Below are 19,527 nucleotides of genomic sequence, written 5' to 3'. Positions count from 1 at the left end.
CTACGGATCCATAATACAGCCATGTCAATGAATATTTATCACCGATTACAATGTAACAAGACATGCTGAGGATGATCAGTTGTATATGTTACGCAGAGAAGCCTGGCAGTGAAAGAGTTAGTGTAGGGGAGGGCTCCCTCTATGGGTGTACAGCAAGAAATGCAAGCTGTACGGTAGTCTGAGGAATACAGAGCCAGATAGCGAGCAGGCTACTCAGCGCAGATCAGCTCCTGACCATCACTACTGTTCAGCCCAGGAGGCAAAGGCATTGCAGGTGAGAGCAAGAACTGGCACCCAGCCTGGGCTGCCTGATATGTCCTATGTCAGGGGTGCATGCAAAATAGTCATCTCTTCAAGGTGTAAAGACCTTTTTGCAGAAGATACGAACAGGGGATTTGAGGTTTCTTAAAAACCACAAGAAAACCAACCAAAGGAGTGATTGCATGAGAGTTGGGGTTGCTTGAATTTGGACTTCGGATGTGGGAAGTCGAATCTCAGGGTGGAGACTTTGCAGGATGTTCTGTGGGGTTAAGAAGTAAAGAGTGTGGGGGATATGTTGAGGTGAGGGTAGGGTATCAGGGGAGTTCAGAAGTAGGGCGAGGAGGAAAAAATACTGAAGATGCCATATGGGTGGGGGTTCAGATAAGAAGTTGAGGTTGGGAAGGATAGGGTAGTCGGGTGAAGACCGTGAAGTTCAAGGATTAGGGGTGCAGATTAGTAAAGAGGTTACTACACATCATACTCCGTATAAGGGGGAAGAAAATAAGAAGTGGGGTGCAGTATGTGATGAGAGTAAGAAGAGGGGGTTAAGAGGTAAAGCATAGCTGGAGGTAAGGGAAATCAACGCAAGAACGCAAATAGGACATGAGGTGAGAGATATAAAAGTAAGATGTGGGTTCTGCTTGATATAAGATATGGTATAAAGAAGAGGGTGCTGGTGAATATGAGGGTCGGAAGGGGGATTTATTAAGAGGGGAGATGAAGGAGTTGAGGAAAAGACATTAGGTGAGAGGGAAATAAGAATTGGGGTGCAGAGAGATAAGACAGATCAGAGTATAAATGTGGGTTTGCACATGATTTGATCTAATGTCAGAATGGGGTGCAGTATAAAAAGATGCGGATAATTGGGGTGTAGTATCATGTGGAGATGATGAAGTTTAGGTGAGGGGTACGGTATTGATGAAGGTAAGATGTCAGGACCTACAAGAAATGAGAGCATGATGTTAAGAATTGGGGTTCAGTGTCATAGGGGGGAGTTAATTATAAGAAATGGGGTAAACATGACATGGTTGATGGGAGACATGTAGCTGTGGCAGATGAATGAGGTGCAGTACATAAAGTGAGTGAATCACTGTGGTAGTGGACATCATGAGATGAGGAAATTAAAGTAATACATGAGATGAGAGTAAACATTGGGGTGCAGCATGAGGAGAGGGAGCTGGAAGAAGATGGGTACAGCATGAGGTGAGGGAGCTGGAAGAAGATGGGTACAGCATGAGATGAGGGGCAATGAGAGAATGGGTACAGCTTGAGGTGCAGGGCAATGAGAGGATGGGTACAGCATGATGTGGGGGGTAATAAGAAGATGCGTACAGCATGACGTGAGGGGTAGTGAGAAGATGGGTACAGCATGAGGTGCAGGGCAATTAGAAGATGGGTACAACATAAGGTGCAGGGCAATGAGAAGATGGGGACAGCATGAGGTGCAGGGCAATGAGAAGAGAAGCACAGCATTAGGTGAGGGGCAATGAGAAGATGGGTACAGCATGATGTGAGGGGTAATGAGAAGATGGGTACAGCTTGAGATGCAGGGCAATGAGAAGATGGGTACAGCATGAAGTGAGAGGCAATGAGAAGATGGGTACAGCATGAGGTGCAGGGCAATGAGAAGAGGAATACAGCAAGAGGTGAGGGGCAATGAGAAGATGGGTACAGTATGAGGTGCAGGACAATGAGAAGAGGAGTGCAGCATGAGGTGAGGGGCAATGAGAAGATGGGTACAGCATGAGGTGAGGGGCAATAGAAAAGATGGGTAGAGCTTGAGGTGAGGTGCAATGAGAAGATGGGTACAGCATGGGGTGAAGGGCAATAAGAAGAGGAGTGCAGCATGAGGTGAGGGGCAATGAGAAGATGAGTACAGCATAAGGTGAGGGGAAATAGAAAAGATGGGTAGAGCTTGAGGTGAGGTGAAATGAGAAGATGGGTACAGCATGAGGTGCAGGGCAATGAGAAGATGGGTACAGCATGAGGTGCAGTTCAATGAGAAGAGGAGTACAGTATGAGGTGAGGTGAAATGAGAAGATGGGTACAGCATGAGGTGAGGGGCAATGAGAAGATGGGTACAGCATAAGGTGGAGGGCAATGAGAAGAGTAGTACAGCATGAGGTGAGGGGCAATGAGAAGATGGGTACAGCATGCGGTGAGGGGCAATGAGAAGATGGGTACAGCATGAGATAAGGGGAAATAAGAAGATGGGTACAGCATGAGGTGGAGGGCAATAAGAAGAGGAGTGCAGCATGAGGTGAGGGGCAATGAGAAGATGGGTACAGCATGAGGTGAGGGGCAATAGAAAAGATGGGTAGAGCTTGAGGTGAGGTGCATTGAGAAGATGGGTACAGCATGAGTTGCAGGGCAATGAGAAGAGGAGTACAGCATGAGGTAAGAGGCAATGAGAAGATGGGTGAAGCATGAGGTGAGGGGCAATGAGAAGATGGGTACAGCTTGAGGTGAGGGGAAATGAGAAGATGGGTACAGCATGAGGCGGAGGGCAATGAGAAGAGTAGTACAGCATGAGGTGAGGGGCAATGAGAAGATGAGTACAGCATGCGGTGAGGGGCAATGAGAAGATGGGTACAGCATGAGATGAGGGGAAATAAGAAGATGGGTACAGCATGAGGTGGAGGGCAATAAGAAGAGGAGTGCAGCATGAGGTGAGGGGCAATGAGAAGATGGGTACAGCATAAAGTGAGGGGCAATAGAAAAGATGGGTAGAGCTTGAGGTGAGGTGAAATGAGAAGATGGGTACAGCATGAGGTGAGGGGCAATGAGAAGATGGGTACAGCATGAGGTGCAGTTCAATGAGAAGAGGAGTACAGTATGAGGTGGAGGGCAATGAGAAGAGGAGTACAGCATAAGGTGAGGGGCAATGAGAAGATGGGTACAGCATGAGGTGAGGGGCAATAAAAAGAGGAGTACAGCATGAGATGAGGGGCAATGAGAAGATGGGTACGGCATGAGGTGGAGGCCAATGAGCAGAGGAGTACGGCATGAGGTGAGAGGCAATGAGAAGATGGGTACAGCATGATATGAGGGGCAATAGAGAAGATGGGTACAGCTTGAGATGAGGTGCAATGAGAAGATGGGTACAGCATGAGGTGAGGGGCAATGAGAAGATGGGTACAGCATGAGGTGAGAGGCAATGAGAAGATGGGTACAGTAGGAGGTGAGGGGCAATGAGAAGATGGGTACAGTATGAGGTGGAGGGCAGTGAGAAAAGGAGTACAGCATGAGGTGAGGGGCAATGAGAAGATGGGTGCAGAATGAGGTGCGGGGCAATTTGAAGATTGGTACAGCATGAGGTGAGGTGCAATGAGATGATGGGTACAGCATGAGGGGAGGTGCAATAAGAAGAGCAGTACAGCATGAGGTGAGGGGCAATGAGAACATGGGTACAGCATGAGGTGGGGGATGTTATAAATAAAAAGTTGGGTATAACATAAGGTAATAGGTCCAAGAGAAGTGAGGTGCAGAATGAGGTGTGGGGAAATGAGAGAAGTGCCGTAGCACTATGAGGTAAGGGTGAAATGAGAGAGGTTGGGTGCAGCATGAAGTAAGTAGGAAATGAGAGAGGTAGGGTGCAGCATGAAGTAAGTAGCAAATGAGAGAAGTAGGGTGTGCTTTGAGGTAAGGGGGAAATTATAGAAATGCAGTAACGGCGCAAGGCAAGGGGGAAATGAGAGAAATGGGGTGCAGCATGAGGCAAGGAGGAAATCAGAGAATTGGGGTGCAGCATGAGATGGGAATAAAGAGTGGGGTACAACATAAGAATAGAAGCGGGTTGCAGCAGGAAATGAGAGGAGTAAAACAATGTACGAGTTTAAAATATCAGATGAAGACAAAGAGAAGAGCAATAACTGGAGAGTAATAGAGTGAGAAGAACATCCACCAAAAGTGACATTTGGGGTTCACTATGTGCTTGGCAGCACTTCACCACACTAAGGGACACAGCATGAACTTGGAGAACAATAAGAAAGGGTGCAGCTGAGGGAGAAGTGGGGTATGAACTGACGGTGCTGAAATTCAGGGGCGCATTGAGTTAGAAACAATTAGATGATGGGGTGTCCGGTACAGAGGAGAACGCTGCGTGACACTGAAGCAATCTTAAGAGTGAGGTTTAAGTCATTTAAAGGGGTGCAAGTCACATATGTGGGTGCAGAGTAAAGTGACAGATCTGTATATATAACTGAGCTTCAGACTCATTACTGCTGTCATATGTGACATGTTCCTGCGGCTTTTTTATTCACCTTACATACATGTACACACATGATCATACTGAACATGGCAGCGTCTTACAGCATAGTGTGGGGTACGCTCCATGAAGATGGGGCTGTCGGCTCCAGATAGAAGGTGCTGCTCACCTGATGTTGGGATCTGTCGGTGACTCACTGTGACTTTCTTTTAACAGTGTTTATGACTCACAGAACAAGATACATTCAGATAACGATGTGCCGTGTTCTGTCACATCATCTAGATGTCATCCATGTGTAATGTCACAGTTACATGTCTCCAATGTGTAATATCACAGCTACATGTCTCCCATCATGTGTTCTGTCATATCATCTACATATCTCCCATCATGTATTCTATCATATCTACATGTCTCCCATTATGTGCCTTTGTCACATCTACATGGCTTCCATCATTTGTTCTGTCACATTATGTACATGTCTCCCATCATGTGTTCTATTATATCTACATGTCTCCTATCATGTGTTTTGTCTTATCATCTATATGTCTCCCATGTGTAATGTCACAGCTACATGTTTCCCATCATGTGTTCTGTCATATCATCTACATGTATCCCATCATGTGCCTTTGTCACATTTCTCCCATCATTTGTTCTGTCACATCATGTACATGTCTCCTATCAATGTGTCCGGTCACATCATGGACATGTCTCTCATCATGTGTCCTGTCACATCATGTACATGTCTCTCATCATGTGTCCTGTCACACCTGCATGTCTCCCATCATGTGTTCTATCTCATCTACATGTCTCCCATCATGTGTTCTGTCACATTATCCACATGTCTCCCATCATGTGTTCTTTCATGTCTGCATGTTTCCCGTGTATAATGTCATAGCTGTGTGTCTCTCATCACATTATTTGTCATATCTACATGTTACATCATGAACATGTCTCCCATCATGGGTTCTATCACATCTCCATGTCTCTTCTTGCATGTTCTGTCACATCATGAACATGTCTCCCATAATGTGTTCTATCACATCTCCATGTCTCCTGTTGCGTGTTGTGTCACATCATGTAAATGTCTCCCATCACGTATTCTATCACATCTCCATGTCTGCTGTTGCATGTTCTGTCACATCATGAACATGTCTCCCATGATGTGTCCTATCACATCTCTATGTCTCCTGTTGCGTGTTGTGTCACATCATGTACATGTCTCCCATGATGTGTTCTATGACATCTCTATGTCTCCTCTTGCATGTTCTGTCACATCATGTACATGTCTCCCATCACGTGTTCCATCACATCTCCATGTCTCCTGTTGCGTGTTCTGTCACATAATGAACATGTCTCTCATGATGTGTTCTATCACATCTCCATGTCTCCTGTTGCGTGTTCTGTCACATCATGTACATGTCTCCCATGATGTGTTCTATCACATCTCTATGTCTCCTGTTGCATGTTCTGTCACATCATGTACATGTCTCCTATCTTGTGTTCTGCCACATCTACAGCTCTCTCACAGCTACATGTCTCCCATCATGTATTCTGTTGCATCTACATGTCTATAATATGTTTTGGGTTCCTATGTGCTGCATGTGTCTCACATGTGTTATATATTCATATATTCTTTCATCTGCCTTCCATGCATTTCAGTATGTTATATTTTCAGATTTGTCTTCTATGTGTTGTATGTTTTTTACATGTCTCTCATGTCTTCTGCAATTTTACATTAGTCAATCAATTTTTGAAGCTTTCTTTGTGTCTTTTTATGGTTTGTTTTCACATCAGTTAGTAAATATCTACTTATTTCTCCCATATTTTGTATGTTCTCATGTATTTTCCCATGTGTTGTGTATTTCTACATGTTACTCATGTCCTATATATTTTTTCGCATGTGACCTGTGTGATGTATATTCTTTCATGTGTTTCCCATGGTATGTATGTTTCTACATGTATCACCAATATGCTGTTTTTTCTTTAAGATTTTTCCTTTTTTATACTGCCACATGTATCTCTCATGTGTGGAATATTTCTACATGTGCCACCCATGTGTTATATATTTTTTCATGCATTTCATATGTATTTTATATTTCATGGATCACCCGTGTTGTATATTTTCATATGTGACCTGTGACATCACATCTACATGTTTTTCATGTCATTCTATCTGTAGGATGCTTACATATCCCCTGACGTCTTTTTCATCCTCATAACTACATTCTGTCCTCATGTCAGTATTGTTCTGTGCTGGGAAAATTGTGTTTTGTTATAAAGTGACAATAAAAATGATGTGCAGTGTATGAGGGGGCGAAACAGTGCAACAGATAAACCCTCGGGATCTAACCTCACTCCACCAGAATATTCATATCATATGTGTTCACAGATCCAAATAATATCTATCTATCTATCTATCTTCCATCTATCTCTCATATCTATCTATCTATCTCATATCTATCTATCTATCTATCTATCTATCTATCTATCTATCTATCTATCTCTCTATCTATCTATCTCACATCTATCTATCTATGTATCATCTATATCTCCTATCTATCTATCTATCTCCTATCTATCTATGTATCATCTATATCTCCTATCTATCTATCTATCTATCTATCTATCTATCTATCTATCTATCTATCTCACATCTATATATCTATGTATCATCTATATCTCCTATCTATCTATCTATCTATCTATCTATCTATCTATCTATCTATCTATCTATCTATCTCATATCTATCTATCTATCTATCTCATATCTATCTATCTATCTATCTATCTATCTATCTATCTATCATCTCACATCTATCTATCTATCTATCTATGTATCATCTATATCTCATATTTATCTATCTTTCTATTTATCATTCTACCTATCTATGTATCTATCTCATATCTAGCTAATATCTATTTATCTATCTTTCTGCCTCATATCTATCTGATATCTATTTATTTATCTAATATCTATGTATCTCATATATATCTATTTATCTATCTATCTAATATCTATTTACCTATCTCTCTCACTCTCTCATATCCATATACACTACCGTTCAAAAGTTTGGAGTCACATTGAAATGTCCTTATTTTTGAAGGAAAAGCACTGTACTTTTCAATGAAGATAACTTTAAACTAGTCCTAACTTTAAACAAATGCACTCTATACATTGCTAATGTGGTAAATGACTATTCTAGCTGCAAATGCCTGTTTTTTTGTGCAATATCTACAAAGGTGAATAGAGGCCCATTTCCAGCAACTATCACTCCAGTGTTCTAATGGTACAATGTGTTTGCTCATTGGCTCAGAAGGCTAATTGATGATTAGAAAACCCTTGTGCAATCATGTTCACACATATGAAAACAGTCTAGCTCGTTACAGAAGCTACAAAACTGACCTTCCTGTGAGCAGATTGAGTTTCTGGAGCATCACATTTGTGGGGTCAATTAAACGATCAAAATGGCCAGAAAAAGAGAACTTTCATCTGAAACTCGACAGTCTATTCTTGTTCTTAGAAATGAAGGCTATTCCATGCGAGAAATTGCTAAGAAATTGAAGATTTCCTACAACGGTGTGTACTACTCCCTTCAGAGGACAGCACAAACAGGCTCTAACCAGAGTAGAAAAAGAAGTGGGAGGCCGCGGTGCACAACTAAGCAAGAAGATAAGCACATTAGAGTCTCTAGTTTGAGAAACAGACGCCTCACAGGTACCCAACTGGCATCTTCATTAAATAGTACCCGCAAAACACCAGTGTCAACATCTACAGTGAAGAGGCGGCTGCGGGATTTTGGGCTTCAGGGCAGAGTGGCAAAGAAAAAGCCATATCTGAGACTGGCCAATAAAAGAAAAAGATTAAGATGGGCAAAAGAACACAGACATTGGACAGAGGAAGACTGGAAAAAAGTGTTGTGGATGGATGAATCCAAGTTTGAGGTGTTTGGATCACAAAGAAGAACGTTTGTGAGACGCAGAACAAATGAAAAGATGCTGGAAGAATGCCTGACGCCATCTGTTAAGCATGGTGGAGGTAATGTGATGGTCTGGGGTTGCTTTGGTGCTGGTAAGGTGGGAGATTTGTACAGGGTAAAAGGGATTCTGAATAAGGAAGGCTATCACTCCATTTTGCAACGCCATGCCATACCCAGTGGACAGCGCTTGATTGGAACCAATTTCATCCTACAACAGGACAATGACCCTAAACACACCTCCAAATTGTGCAAGAACTATTTACAGCAGAAGCAGGCAGCTGGTATTCTATCGGTAATGGAGTGGCCAGCGCAGTCACCAGATCTGAACCCCATTGAGCTGTTGTGGGAGCAGCTTGACCGTATGGTACGCCAGAAGTGCCCATCTAACCAATCCAACTTGTTGGAGATGCTTCTAGAAGCGTGGGGTGCAATTTCACAAGCTTACCTCAACAAATTAACAGCTAGAATGTCAAAGGTGTGCAATGCTGTAATTGCTGCAAAAGGAGGATTATTTGACGAAAGCAAAGTTTGATGTAAAAACAATGTTATTTCAAATACAAATCATTATTTCTAACCTTGAGTCAATGTCTTGACTCTATTTTCTATTCATTTCACAACGCATGGTGGTGAATAAGTGTGACTTTTCATGGAAAACACAAAATTGTTTGGGTGACCCCAAACTTTTGAACGGTAGTGTATCTATCTCATATATGTCTATTTATCTATCCATCTGATATCTATCTATTTATCTAATATATTTATCTATCAATCTATCTATCACATATCTCATATCTATCTATCTCATATATATCTGTTTATCTATCTATTTGTCTCATATCTATCTCATATCTATTTATCTATCTATCTCATATTTATCTATTTATCTCATATTTATCTATTTATCTCATATCTCTCTATTTATATATCTCATATCTCTTCTATCTATCTATCTATCTATCTATCTATCTATCTATCTATCTATCTATCTATCTGTCTCTCATATCTATCTATTTATCTATCTATCCATCATGTGAGTATATTTTGCTATGTATTAAATATATACTTATCAAACTTTTAGATGTAGAGTAAGACAAAGCGGCATCCCGAGCTGATCCCTATCTCCATAGGACATTTTTGTACCATTTCTGCTTAAAGCGACTGGTCAAAGATGACCAAATTCATTATCTGACTACCTGAGGCATACCGTACATTTGTATGCAGTAGTAGTCTAAGACACTAGCTGCTGCTGTGACTGGCCAGCACTACTCATATGGACAGGACGGGTGTCTTGGACTAATGATGCATACTAATACACAGTGTGCACCAGGTTGTCAGAGTCGGCGCAGGTGCAAGAAGAAAGGGGAGTTAGGCACTGTGAAGACATAGAGCCCAAGGATAAAGAAACAGCTTTATTGGCCACAGGTTTCAATAACACATTGGCATTTTCAGCTGTTTCCTTATGCTTGGGTTCTCTGTCTTTGGCGTGCTGGATTCACTTTCTTCTTGCTCCTTTGCTGGTCTATGGAGTTCTTACTACCTGTCCGACGGGAAGGCTGCTGCTTCCATTGACAGGCATTTCAACGTCTCATGCCATCTGCACAACCATCCCAGGTAACAACAGTCCAACTTGCATCTTAACCCATGACATTTATGCTGTGCTACACTATGGAGCTCTGTCCTTTCCCTTAAGAGAAGCCATCTGTGTTTCTTCAGGACCTTTAGCTTGGTCTTAAGGCCCAGTTAGACTCAACGATTATCGCTCAAACTTCAATCAAAAGCCGACTTTTGAGCGATAATTGCTGTGTCTAAATGTGCCCATCTTTCACTGTTCAGCCGAACGACGGTTTTCAGTTCTGCTTGAAAACAGTCCTTCAGCAGAACAGCTGATAAGCAGGACAGCAGCCTGTGTTCTGCCCGTGGAGAGCTGATTACAGCTGATAACATTGTCACAGGTGTTCTCAGTTATCAGCCCTGCTAGCAGAACAGCTGATAAGCAGGACCATACTCTGTGTCTACTGTCCATGGTGCTGAATTCTCCACGGGGAACCCATGGCTGAACAATGGAGTTATGTAGTGGCTCCCAGAAGCTCATTTGCATGCAAATGAAGCTAATAAAGTACTAATAGCAATGAGTGCCTATTAGTACTTTATGCAAAACGATCGCTGATCTTTCAATCTCTTGAAAGATATCTGTGTGTGTAAATGGGCCCTTATTTCTTTCTTTCCTGCATGATGCCAACATATTCTGCAGTGCTGTTCATAGATTATCACATCCACCACTCTCTGTCTCCAAGGGGTCTCAAAATCTAATCTTATTGTACTGGTGAGGAGTGATTGAGAGATTGAGAACACCTTCCACAGGATGGGCAAAGGAAAATTAGTCACCCATGTTTGTAGTGGGAATACCACTCTGGTGTGACTTTGCCCCCCCCCCACTTTTCTCTTAAGTTGCTTTTAGATGGAATGATTATCATTCAAAAAATTGTTCACACAAGTGAAAGTGAATGATAATCAGTCTAAATGTGAGCCAGCGATGAACGAGAATCGTCACTTTTCGTTTTTTGTTCATTTTCTGCAGGCATAAAAATCATCGTTGGCTTATTCACTTATCGTTTAAACAGTGATTGTTAAGTTGTTTTCATTCGCATATACAGCGAATGAGAACGACTGAATGATTTATCTACCTGGTTTAATCGGGCTGCACATGTTAGTGGTGACGTCACTCGCTCATTCAAACAAGAATCGGCTCGTCTAAAGGGCCCCTTACTGTCTTATCCGGTGGATGACTTTATCTGCCCCTCCTGTCATTCCTTGTATATCAGTAGACTTGTACATCATCCGCCTCCCCTGCCGTTCACACATCTTCACACCTCGTTCTGGCTGTTACGTAAATTCGGATCACACTTTTATTTTTAGGCCTCCATGTGGAGGTCCAGATATTTATAGACATCACGTATATTTAGATATGTACACATTTTCCATGGAGAGATGGGATTCTCCCTGACATCACTGCAGGATTGCTTATTCACAGCGATTGCCTGCGGAGGATTCCTCAGTATGGGGGTTTATTTCCAAGGCGTTATCAAAGGTATCTTCTATATTCCCATAGGGGCTAGAATGCAAGTTAAGGCCCGTTTCATACGAGCGTATTTGTGCAGTGTTTGGCGCACGCAATACGCAGTGAATAGAACCCATTGATTTCATTGGGTTGGATTAAATTAGCGTATTTTGGGCACGCATTTCGTTTGCGTAAAAAATACGCAGCATGTTCTATTTTCCTGTGCACTTGCGCATAAAATAGCACATATTGAACTTATTAACTTAATTGCCCATTTCAATGAATCGGAGCATGCTTGCGTGTTTTTTTTGCACATGCAAATGCGCATGATTTGCATACGCAAACATGACAGTAAAACACACACATAAAAACGCAACGCCCATTGCGCAAATACATGCGTAAATGTACTTTCACCCATGTGACACCGGCTTAATGCAGCTTTGCAGGTGCAGATTCATCCCAGCAAACTCCATGCACTACACCTGCTTTAATTAGTTAACTATAAAGCCTTATATACTCCCCGCTCCCGCTGTATCCCGCGCTGCCACTTGGTTCTCCGCTGTCTTGTTTATTTATAGACTGGTTTATGGGACGTCACAGGCGCCGCAGTCAGTAATAGAGCTCAGCGATCGATCGTTGAGCTGTTATTGGCTGCAGCGCCTTTGAGGTCAGTAAACAGGTTGGGGCAGCCTGTAAATGTGACGTAGAGGGGAGACCTGAAGCAGTGGACACCGGGAGTCGGGAGAGGTGAGTCTATCCCAGTTTGTTATTTTACTGCACAGCAAAGGCTTTTTACTAAAAACCTACAACTTGGACAACCCCTTTCATATCACAAAAAAACAGGTTGTCTGTGAGCCCCTCTGCCTTCCAATAAAATTCAAAGGTGTTCTACTTTTTGCAGAAACAGCGCCATTGTCGTCTATGTCCATGTGTGGAAATGCAATAGAATGAGCACCATTAGGGATCCATGCAACATAGAACTGGTATGGATCTGTTATCTGGCCATGTGCCGGCGGTCTTAACCTAACCATAGATCCAGGGATCAGTAAGATTATTCTGCATAATTCCAGTGCAGAGATTTGTCCAACTGTGGGCCTCTGTCCGCTTACAAAACGATCAGAAAGATCATGAAGGTTCCCAATACATCCAATTAAGATTGTAAGATCTGTGTTGTACAGTTCTGTATTAGTGAACCTTTTCTGTGGACCAGGGGCGTAGCTAAAGGCTCATGGGCCGGTTGCAAAAGTTTATCTTGGGGCCCTCCAACTTCTCTTAACCCCTTAACACAGAGGTGTAACTTGAAGCTCCTGGGCCCCAATGCAAAACCTGTAACAAGGCCCCCAACTATAATGCTTTATTCATAGTACTGGGCTCCCTATATGGAAAAGAGGGGCCTTATGGTCCCTCTAAGGCTCCTGGGCCAGGGTGCAACCGCATCCCCTGCATCCTCTATAGTTACACCAGTGCTGTGGACCTATATTATGCCTTCGATGCTATACATGTGGCATCTTCCGTTAGAAGCCACATTGCAGAGATATTCGTCCCTAGAAACAATGCTAAAGCACACATGACAACTTGGGGCTAGCCTCGGCACCAGTAAAATTTGGGCACGTGCCATTTCCAAATGAACTTCAAGTACTTATGATGTCTTGCGTACACATGTTCTATGCTTGTTAAAGCAAAGGTGGGTATAGAGCAGGCAGCTGCCACTTAAGAGCCCAAATTTACTTGGAGCTAGTTCTTTAGAAGTCATACAGCATTGGCCATATTGTAGAAACCTTGCATAAGACTATTGTGGTGCAGAGAAAGCCATGAAACTGAAGTTGAGATAGCACTGGGTGAAATGTATGACAAGCAGCTGAAATATTCCGATTTCATTGTTTTCCATCTGTGTTATCTGACATTGAACTTAATATGCTCTGCAAGTCATCGATTGAAATGTGATGATGCAAACTGTGGATGACACATTATTAGTATGTTCCAGCCTGCTCTACAAGGCTGCATTCTCTTCTGCATTAGAGGAAGCTTGTGCTGATTTTTCATTAACTGTGATTTTTAATCCAAGCCTGCAGATACATGACTGATATGTTTTGCCTTGCAGGATCTTTCAGGCTCACATGTCCGCTCTCTGCTGCATCATCCCAGACAGATCTGTGTTCTACTTTGCACAACTAGGATCCAATTAAACCTGTGGTCCATTCCATCTTCTACAAGGACTCCAAAATCTTGGCCATCGAGAGGTGGCAAACCTTGTGAAGGAAGCAAACGTTGTCCTCTCATCATCACTTTGTACATGTGTGGACTGTTGGGTCATCTCTGGCAGCATCTCTGGATTGCCTCCTGGGCTTGAGTTGAACTTGGGACATCAAGCAAGTCAACAATGATGGAGCAGGAAAGTGGTGTGTGATGTCTTAGTGAACGTAGTCTTGTGCGGTTAAGTCTCTAGAGGACACTCATTTGTTAATGTTGACCTCAGGGGTCATGAATAAATAAGCCACTGGTGACCTTGTCCAATTCTGAGTAGATCTTATTGATGTATCACATATTGATCTTTTAAGAAGACCTATAGATACATCATGATCAATCAGTGCATTGAGCATTGAGCTCCATATAAAGGCCATTTGCCCCCTCTACCCTCATTTATAATCACAGGGCACTGATATAATTACAAAACGTGGATCCTTTATTATAAGAGGTCTTTAGAGAACTTCCATGGTCCAGATATTCCTTAGACAGGCATTGCATGGAGAAGGCACCATCATTCTGACAGTTCTCTGGAGAGCTTATCATTATCCTCCTCCTTTTACTGGTTAATTTCCTATTACAACCTGTCCAGTAACCACTGTATTTTGGCAAGATGATGGTGAATGAGGTTTCAGACTTGGCATCTCCATCTTCCCTAGGCGTTGTCACAGCCACCTGTGTGTCTAAGGTAGAACTCCGAGTATGCTGCAAGAACCTGCTGGACCGAGATACGCTCAACAAGTCGGACCCTTGTGTCCTGCTACTCATGCAGTCTCAGGGCCAATGGATGGAGGTAAGACCGAGATGTTAACATGACACCTTTATTTGTATATGGCCAATATAATATGGAAAGAGCTTCAAGATGATGGTTGTTGATGACTTGGTGGATCATGGGTGTGGATACTTTGCGTCTTAAGATTTGTCACAGCCCAGGGTTGGCTTGACTGTATAGTTGTGTTCTGTGTCACATGAGAACAGGGTCTATTTTACTTGTAATGTTCGAGAACTGAACCTACAAACATTGTTTTAATAGTCATACATTACAGAATGCGCTTCACTGGAAACCAAAGAATAGAATGTCAGTTGAGCAGTTATGGCCACCGCAAGAATCCCAGATATACAAGAGATGGAAAAAATATGGAAACACCATATGAAATGCATGTGATTTTAATAATTAACGCTGAGCTGCCCTTTTGACCCCTGCGTGGCTGAGAGCTTTCTTGCCAAATTTGTATTTACTTCACCTCTTGCTCTGCTCTGGGTGGTTTTGGGAGCCAGCTGGTAACAGCAGCTAAGTGGCTCAAACCACTTGGCAATGGGACCTTGCCCAGCTGCATCTGTGTCATATTACCTCCACCTAAGTTACATAGGATTATAAATCATATTTCAATAAAACATGTAGAGACTGATTTTAAGGTATGCATTTTGTACAATGTTTCCATATTTTTGTCCAATCGTCTCTGCTGATCTTGTCTGCTTCCAAAACCACCTGACATCTCAAATACAGAGATAGAAGACATAATGTGATGCAATAAAGCTTTGGCAACAAAATAAGTATGGCTACTCACAACTGCCAAGGTTAAAACAGATTAAAAGTAATCCAACATGGAGAACCCTCTTCTGCCTGACTCGACTTACGCTTCCACGGCTTTTTCTGGGGCATTCCCCAGAAGAAGCCTTGGAAGCAAAACTTGAGTTTGTGAGTATATTAAAAGGGATATACCTATATTTCTTTTGTTGGTCAAGTTTTATTGCACTACATCATGTCCTATGCCTCTGTATTAGAGATGTCCGATGCTTTTGGAAGCAGGCAGGTCTAATTGCGAGGAAGCTATGGGCATAGAAGATTGGTACTTGTGTCCGGGATTCTTAGAGCGGTGATCACTTCTTATGTGACATTCCATTCTGTGGTTTCCGGTGAAGCACATTCTGTAACCTTTTACTACTAATTGAAAAATATTTGAGACACTCTTGATTTGACCTTAACCAACTCTGGGAGAACATTATTTTCTTTGCATATATTTCAACGTTGTTTTAAATCAATGTGTTTAGTAAAGTGTGCCTTGTCTTTAACTCCAATAAAGGAGATGTATATGCAGTGTTCGACTGTGTCACATCTGGCTTAACAGATGGAATCATTCTCACGGTCAATCATCTATATGGATAGTACAATCTTTTACTGAACTTTTATGAGCTTTCACTATATTCTACCACCTTTATGATTGTGTTATAAAGGGTGATTCAAAGGTCTGGGCTACCTGGGATATATTCTGAATATATGGTGGTGCATTTTGGTAGTAGTCATCCTGGATTCAGACCTTGAACCTTCCATGGAAAGGGGGTCATGAGAATACATGGGATTTAATGGTAAAATGTCATCAGGAATTGATGGGCGCAGACATTTTTTTAGTGCCTGCAAACATTTTTGAATTATGGATGATGTCATGTTGAGTATTAATAAAGTTTTGTTGAGGTATGTGGTATGAAAAAACACTAATTACATGTGTAATTGCACGTGGCTCTGATGTTTGAATCACCCTATACATTGACTGGTGGATTGTGAAATTATCTCATACTTAAAACTCTCCTGGAAAAAGTTCTGGAAGAGTTGGCATATCTCCTGGGCACTGTAGAATACTCCAGGAGCCTCCTGAAAAGCCAGCAAGCCCAGACCAATGTTTCCTGTACATGGTATGGGGTTGCTGGATCATCCAGACAGACATTTAGGGGGAAGCAACAGTTTTTCTAGCCTCTACTTAATCAGTCAGATACTTCTCCTTGCTTCCTTTGTGTACCATACCTTGTTAGTGCCCCAAGGGCCCTTGCTTCTAGTGTTATCTATTCCAAGTATCGCCCTACTTTCTTTTAGTGCCCTTGCCTCAGGTTCTTCTCTAATGCTTTTGCTCTTTCTCCCTTTTTGTGCCTCTGCCACAGGCGTCTTCTACCTTTTAAGTACCTTGCACCCAAGGGTATGGACTGTAAAGGGGTATAGTGTCAAGGGGCTGTGTTTAGATGGTATCTCCTATTCACATAACCCAGGCATATGAACATCATAGAATGGGGTCTCCTGCTAGGGACCCTCTCTATGTCCCAGAAGGTAGAGATACTCAGTTAGAGTGGCTCATATCTTAGCAGACCTGCAATATTACATTTAATCTGCAGCAATCACTGCAGGGGAATATCAGGGTGGCCATGGCTTCCCTCCGTGAAATCAGCTGTTTGCTGGGGTGCTGAGTGTCCTGAGACCCACATTCTCAAAGGGGTTGTGCATTTTGGTACAACCCCTATAAAACAACGCTCCCGTTTCAGGACAAAATTCTGTCCCCAGACCAGAGGGGAGGCAAGTTTATTATTTGCAGTTGTTCTTCTCTGCCGTTCCTCTAATATGCTGAGTCCTGTTTTTGGCTTACAAGACGGCCAACGCAATCTTCAGACTACCTAATCGCCACAGTACATTGGAAGTGTTGGACCACTAGTGCACTATATCTGCTCTATGATTGGCCAGACGTGATCAGCACTGGCCAATCTGAGAGCAGTGTACGTTATCGATTAGGCAGTTAGAAAATTGCTGCAGCCACCTTGGACAGCTGAAAACAAAGCCCCAAACTGGCAGATTTGAGGGGAATAGGCAGAGAAAGACAACTACAGGTAATATAATATACCCTCTTCCCTTCCTGTCCCAGGAAAAAGTTTTGTCTCAAAACCGGAGGGTTACTTTAAGGCCAAAACATTTTCAAGCACTATCAGACCATATGTATACTGATCATTTAATTATTAGTAGGAGATGGGTCCTCTGCTGCAGATGAACTCAGGGCCATGTTAGGCATGGATTTCAGCTCTGGAGGATCAAAAAGATACCAATACTATCCTGTTCTGTCAAATCGTATTTTTTTTAACAGGTCTTTAAACATAGGGCTCCTTGGGATCTTGAATTAGGGATCCTGCTAAGAATTCGCCACCAATGAACTGGTGGTGATGACATATATGGTCACTTTCTACTAAAATGAATACAATTTATGGAATTTCTTAGGAAAAAGAACTTGTGGGTTTCCATAGGTCCCATTCCTTCCCATAGAGAGTGACTGTATGTGTCAAAAGAACTCTTAGACTCTGAAATCCCTATTTATTGCTGTGTATCGGAGCTGTGAAAAACTCTTCCACAATTCAGATTTGAGCAGAGAATGCAGATATAATAGAAATATATAGAAATCTCTAAGCTAAGGGACTTTACACGTGACACCCGTTCTCTTTTAGGAATCCCTGCGGGGATGCAGTAATGTCCTCCTGCTGGTTTCTATCAAAGCATATGCATCTTTGTTTCAGTCAAAAAAACTGAAGCAAAACGGAACTGAAGCAAACTGAAAGCCTTCATTTTTTTTTGAAAACCCATTGAAATCAATAGGATAAAAAACTGATCAGTTCATTTTAGTTTTAAGGTGGTTTCACATCTGTGCTGGGGATTCTATGTTCCTGCTCCATTCAGGGAGCAGGAAAGGGGAAATTCCCACGGCCGAAAGGTTCCATCTCTGGACGGAACCGAACAGCGCTGGACGGACCCCATTGACTCCAATGGGGTCTGCCCTCTTTCCGCTCAGCTGTCAGGCTTTTGGGTGGAAGAAAAAGCGCTTCCAGTATTTTGAGCCACATCTGTGACAGAACCTCCGGCTGGAAGTTCTGACGTAGATGTGAAACCAGCCTTACATCCTCCAAAAACTGAGCAGAGAGATGGAAACCTTGAACTGAGCATTAACGCAGGTAGGAAACCACCTTTACATCTTTATAAGGGGTTCTGTGCCTTGCTGAAATGTTGCAGACATGTTTTGGTGAAAAGAAAACTTTCTAATGTAGAGGCACACGCTGTTAAGTGTAATAGTTGCAGTCCCTAGATGAGGTACACAGCCTAATGGTTTCTTTGGAACTCAGTGAGCACAGTCTCTTTCACTGCAGAACAGAACAAGACTTACAGAAAACTTGTATAGTCACCTTGACAGGCCTAAGGGTCAGGTTGTATGTAAGATATCAATTCTACATGCAACCTGACTCCTAGGGCTCTTAAAGTGACTATACAAGTGTTTTGCAACTGTTGTTCTGTTCTGCAGTGAAAGAGACTGTGCCCACTAAGTCTAAGAGAAACCATGGCTCTTGTCCAAACCTTCCTTCCTAAAATGGATCGACAGAATGCCCTGCCTAGGCATTGTTTGTCGGGTTGTATCTCCACTTCTATACAACACCCTGGTGCCTCCTGGGTTCTCTGTGACAACTAAGTCACTACCCATTTCCACAGTCACTTAAGCTAACCTCTTACATATTATCATTTTAACATGCAAATCCAGCATGCGGTTCAGCTTGACCTTAACTATCTGCTTACACCACTTGACTCTTGGTGCCTCTTCTATGTTGTTTATTTGCAGGGGGAGGGTATTTCCAGACACTGATCCCATCATTCACTGGTGCGGTCACGTGGCAGACATGTTGCTTTGCTTCCTCTAGTCACAGCACCCTCTCTCACAGTCTGAGACCCTACTTACCCAAAGCTTATACCATCGGGTGTCAAACGATACTCTGGGATAATACACATCCACTGGCTCCATTGTAACAGCCTTTCAGACACATCAGTCTCTGCTGATCTCTTAATCTCAGAGAGATCCATCTGAAGGGCTACCAGCTCCTGAAACTGTCCACTCTTACACTTGCACTGTCCTCACATGATAGAATCCAATCCTCTTCAGTATTCTAGTCACTTCTTTGTCCATTCACTTTCTCACAGCCGACCAGTGTGC

At 42.6% G+C, this 19,527-nt stretch overlaps 1 protein-coding gene across 2 annotated transcripts in view; it reads left to right on the top strand.

Annotated features, from left to right (window-relative positions):
• The first annotated feature begins 211 nt into the window (after positions 1-211).
• The window catches only part of CPNE7 (copine 7), a 90,541-nt gene continuing 71,225 nt past the window's right edge, over positions 212-19,527 (top strand). Inside the window, exons 1-3 of one of the 2 annotated variants that reach the window (XM_066582920.1) lie at positions 212-274; positions 13,605-13,902; positions 14,407-14,540. In XM_066582920.1, the coding sequence (XP_066439017.1) occupies positions 13,884-13,902; positions 14,407-14,540 (153 nt within the window). In that variant the 5' untranslated portion in view covers positions 212-274; positions 13,605-13,883. Of the gene's footprint in view, positions 275-13,604; positions 13,903-14,113; positions 14,541-19,527 lie in introns of those variants that run through there. The other variant, XM_066582919.1, reaches the window with a different exon arrangement.

The sequence above is a fragment of the Eleutherodactylus coqui genome, chromosome 11 (assembly GCF_035609145.1).
Source record: "Eleutherodactylus coqui strain aEleCoq1 chromosome 11, aEleCoq1.hap1, whole genome shotgun sequence".
NCBI lineage: Eukaryota > Metazoa > Chordata > Amphibia > Anura > Eleutherodactylidae > Eleutherodactylus > Eleutherodactylus coqui.
The sequence above is the reverse complement of the archived record's forward strand: the minus strand, read 5'-3'. Positions and strand labels throughout refer to the sequence as shown.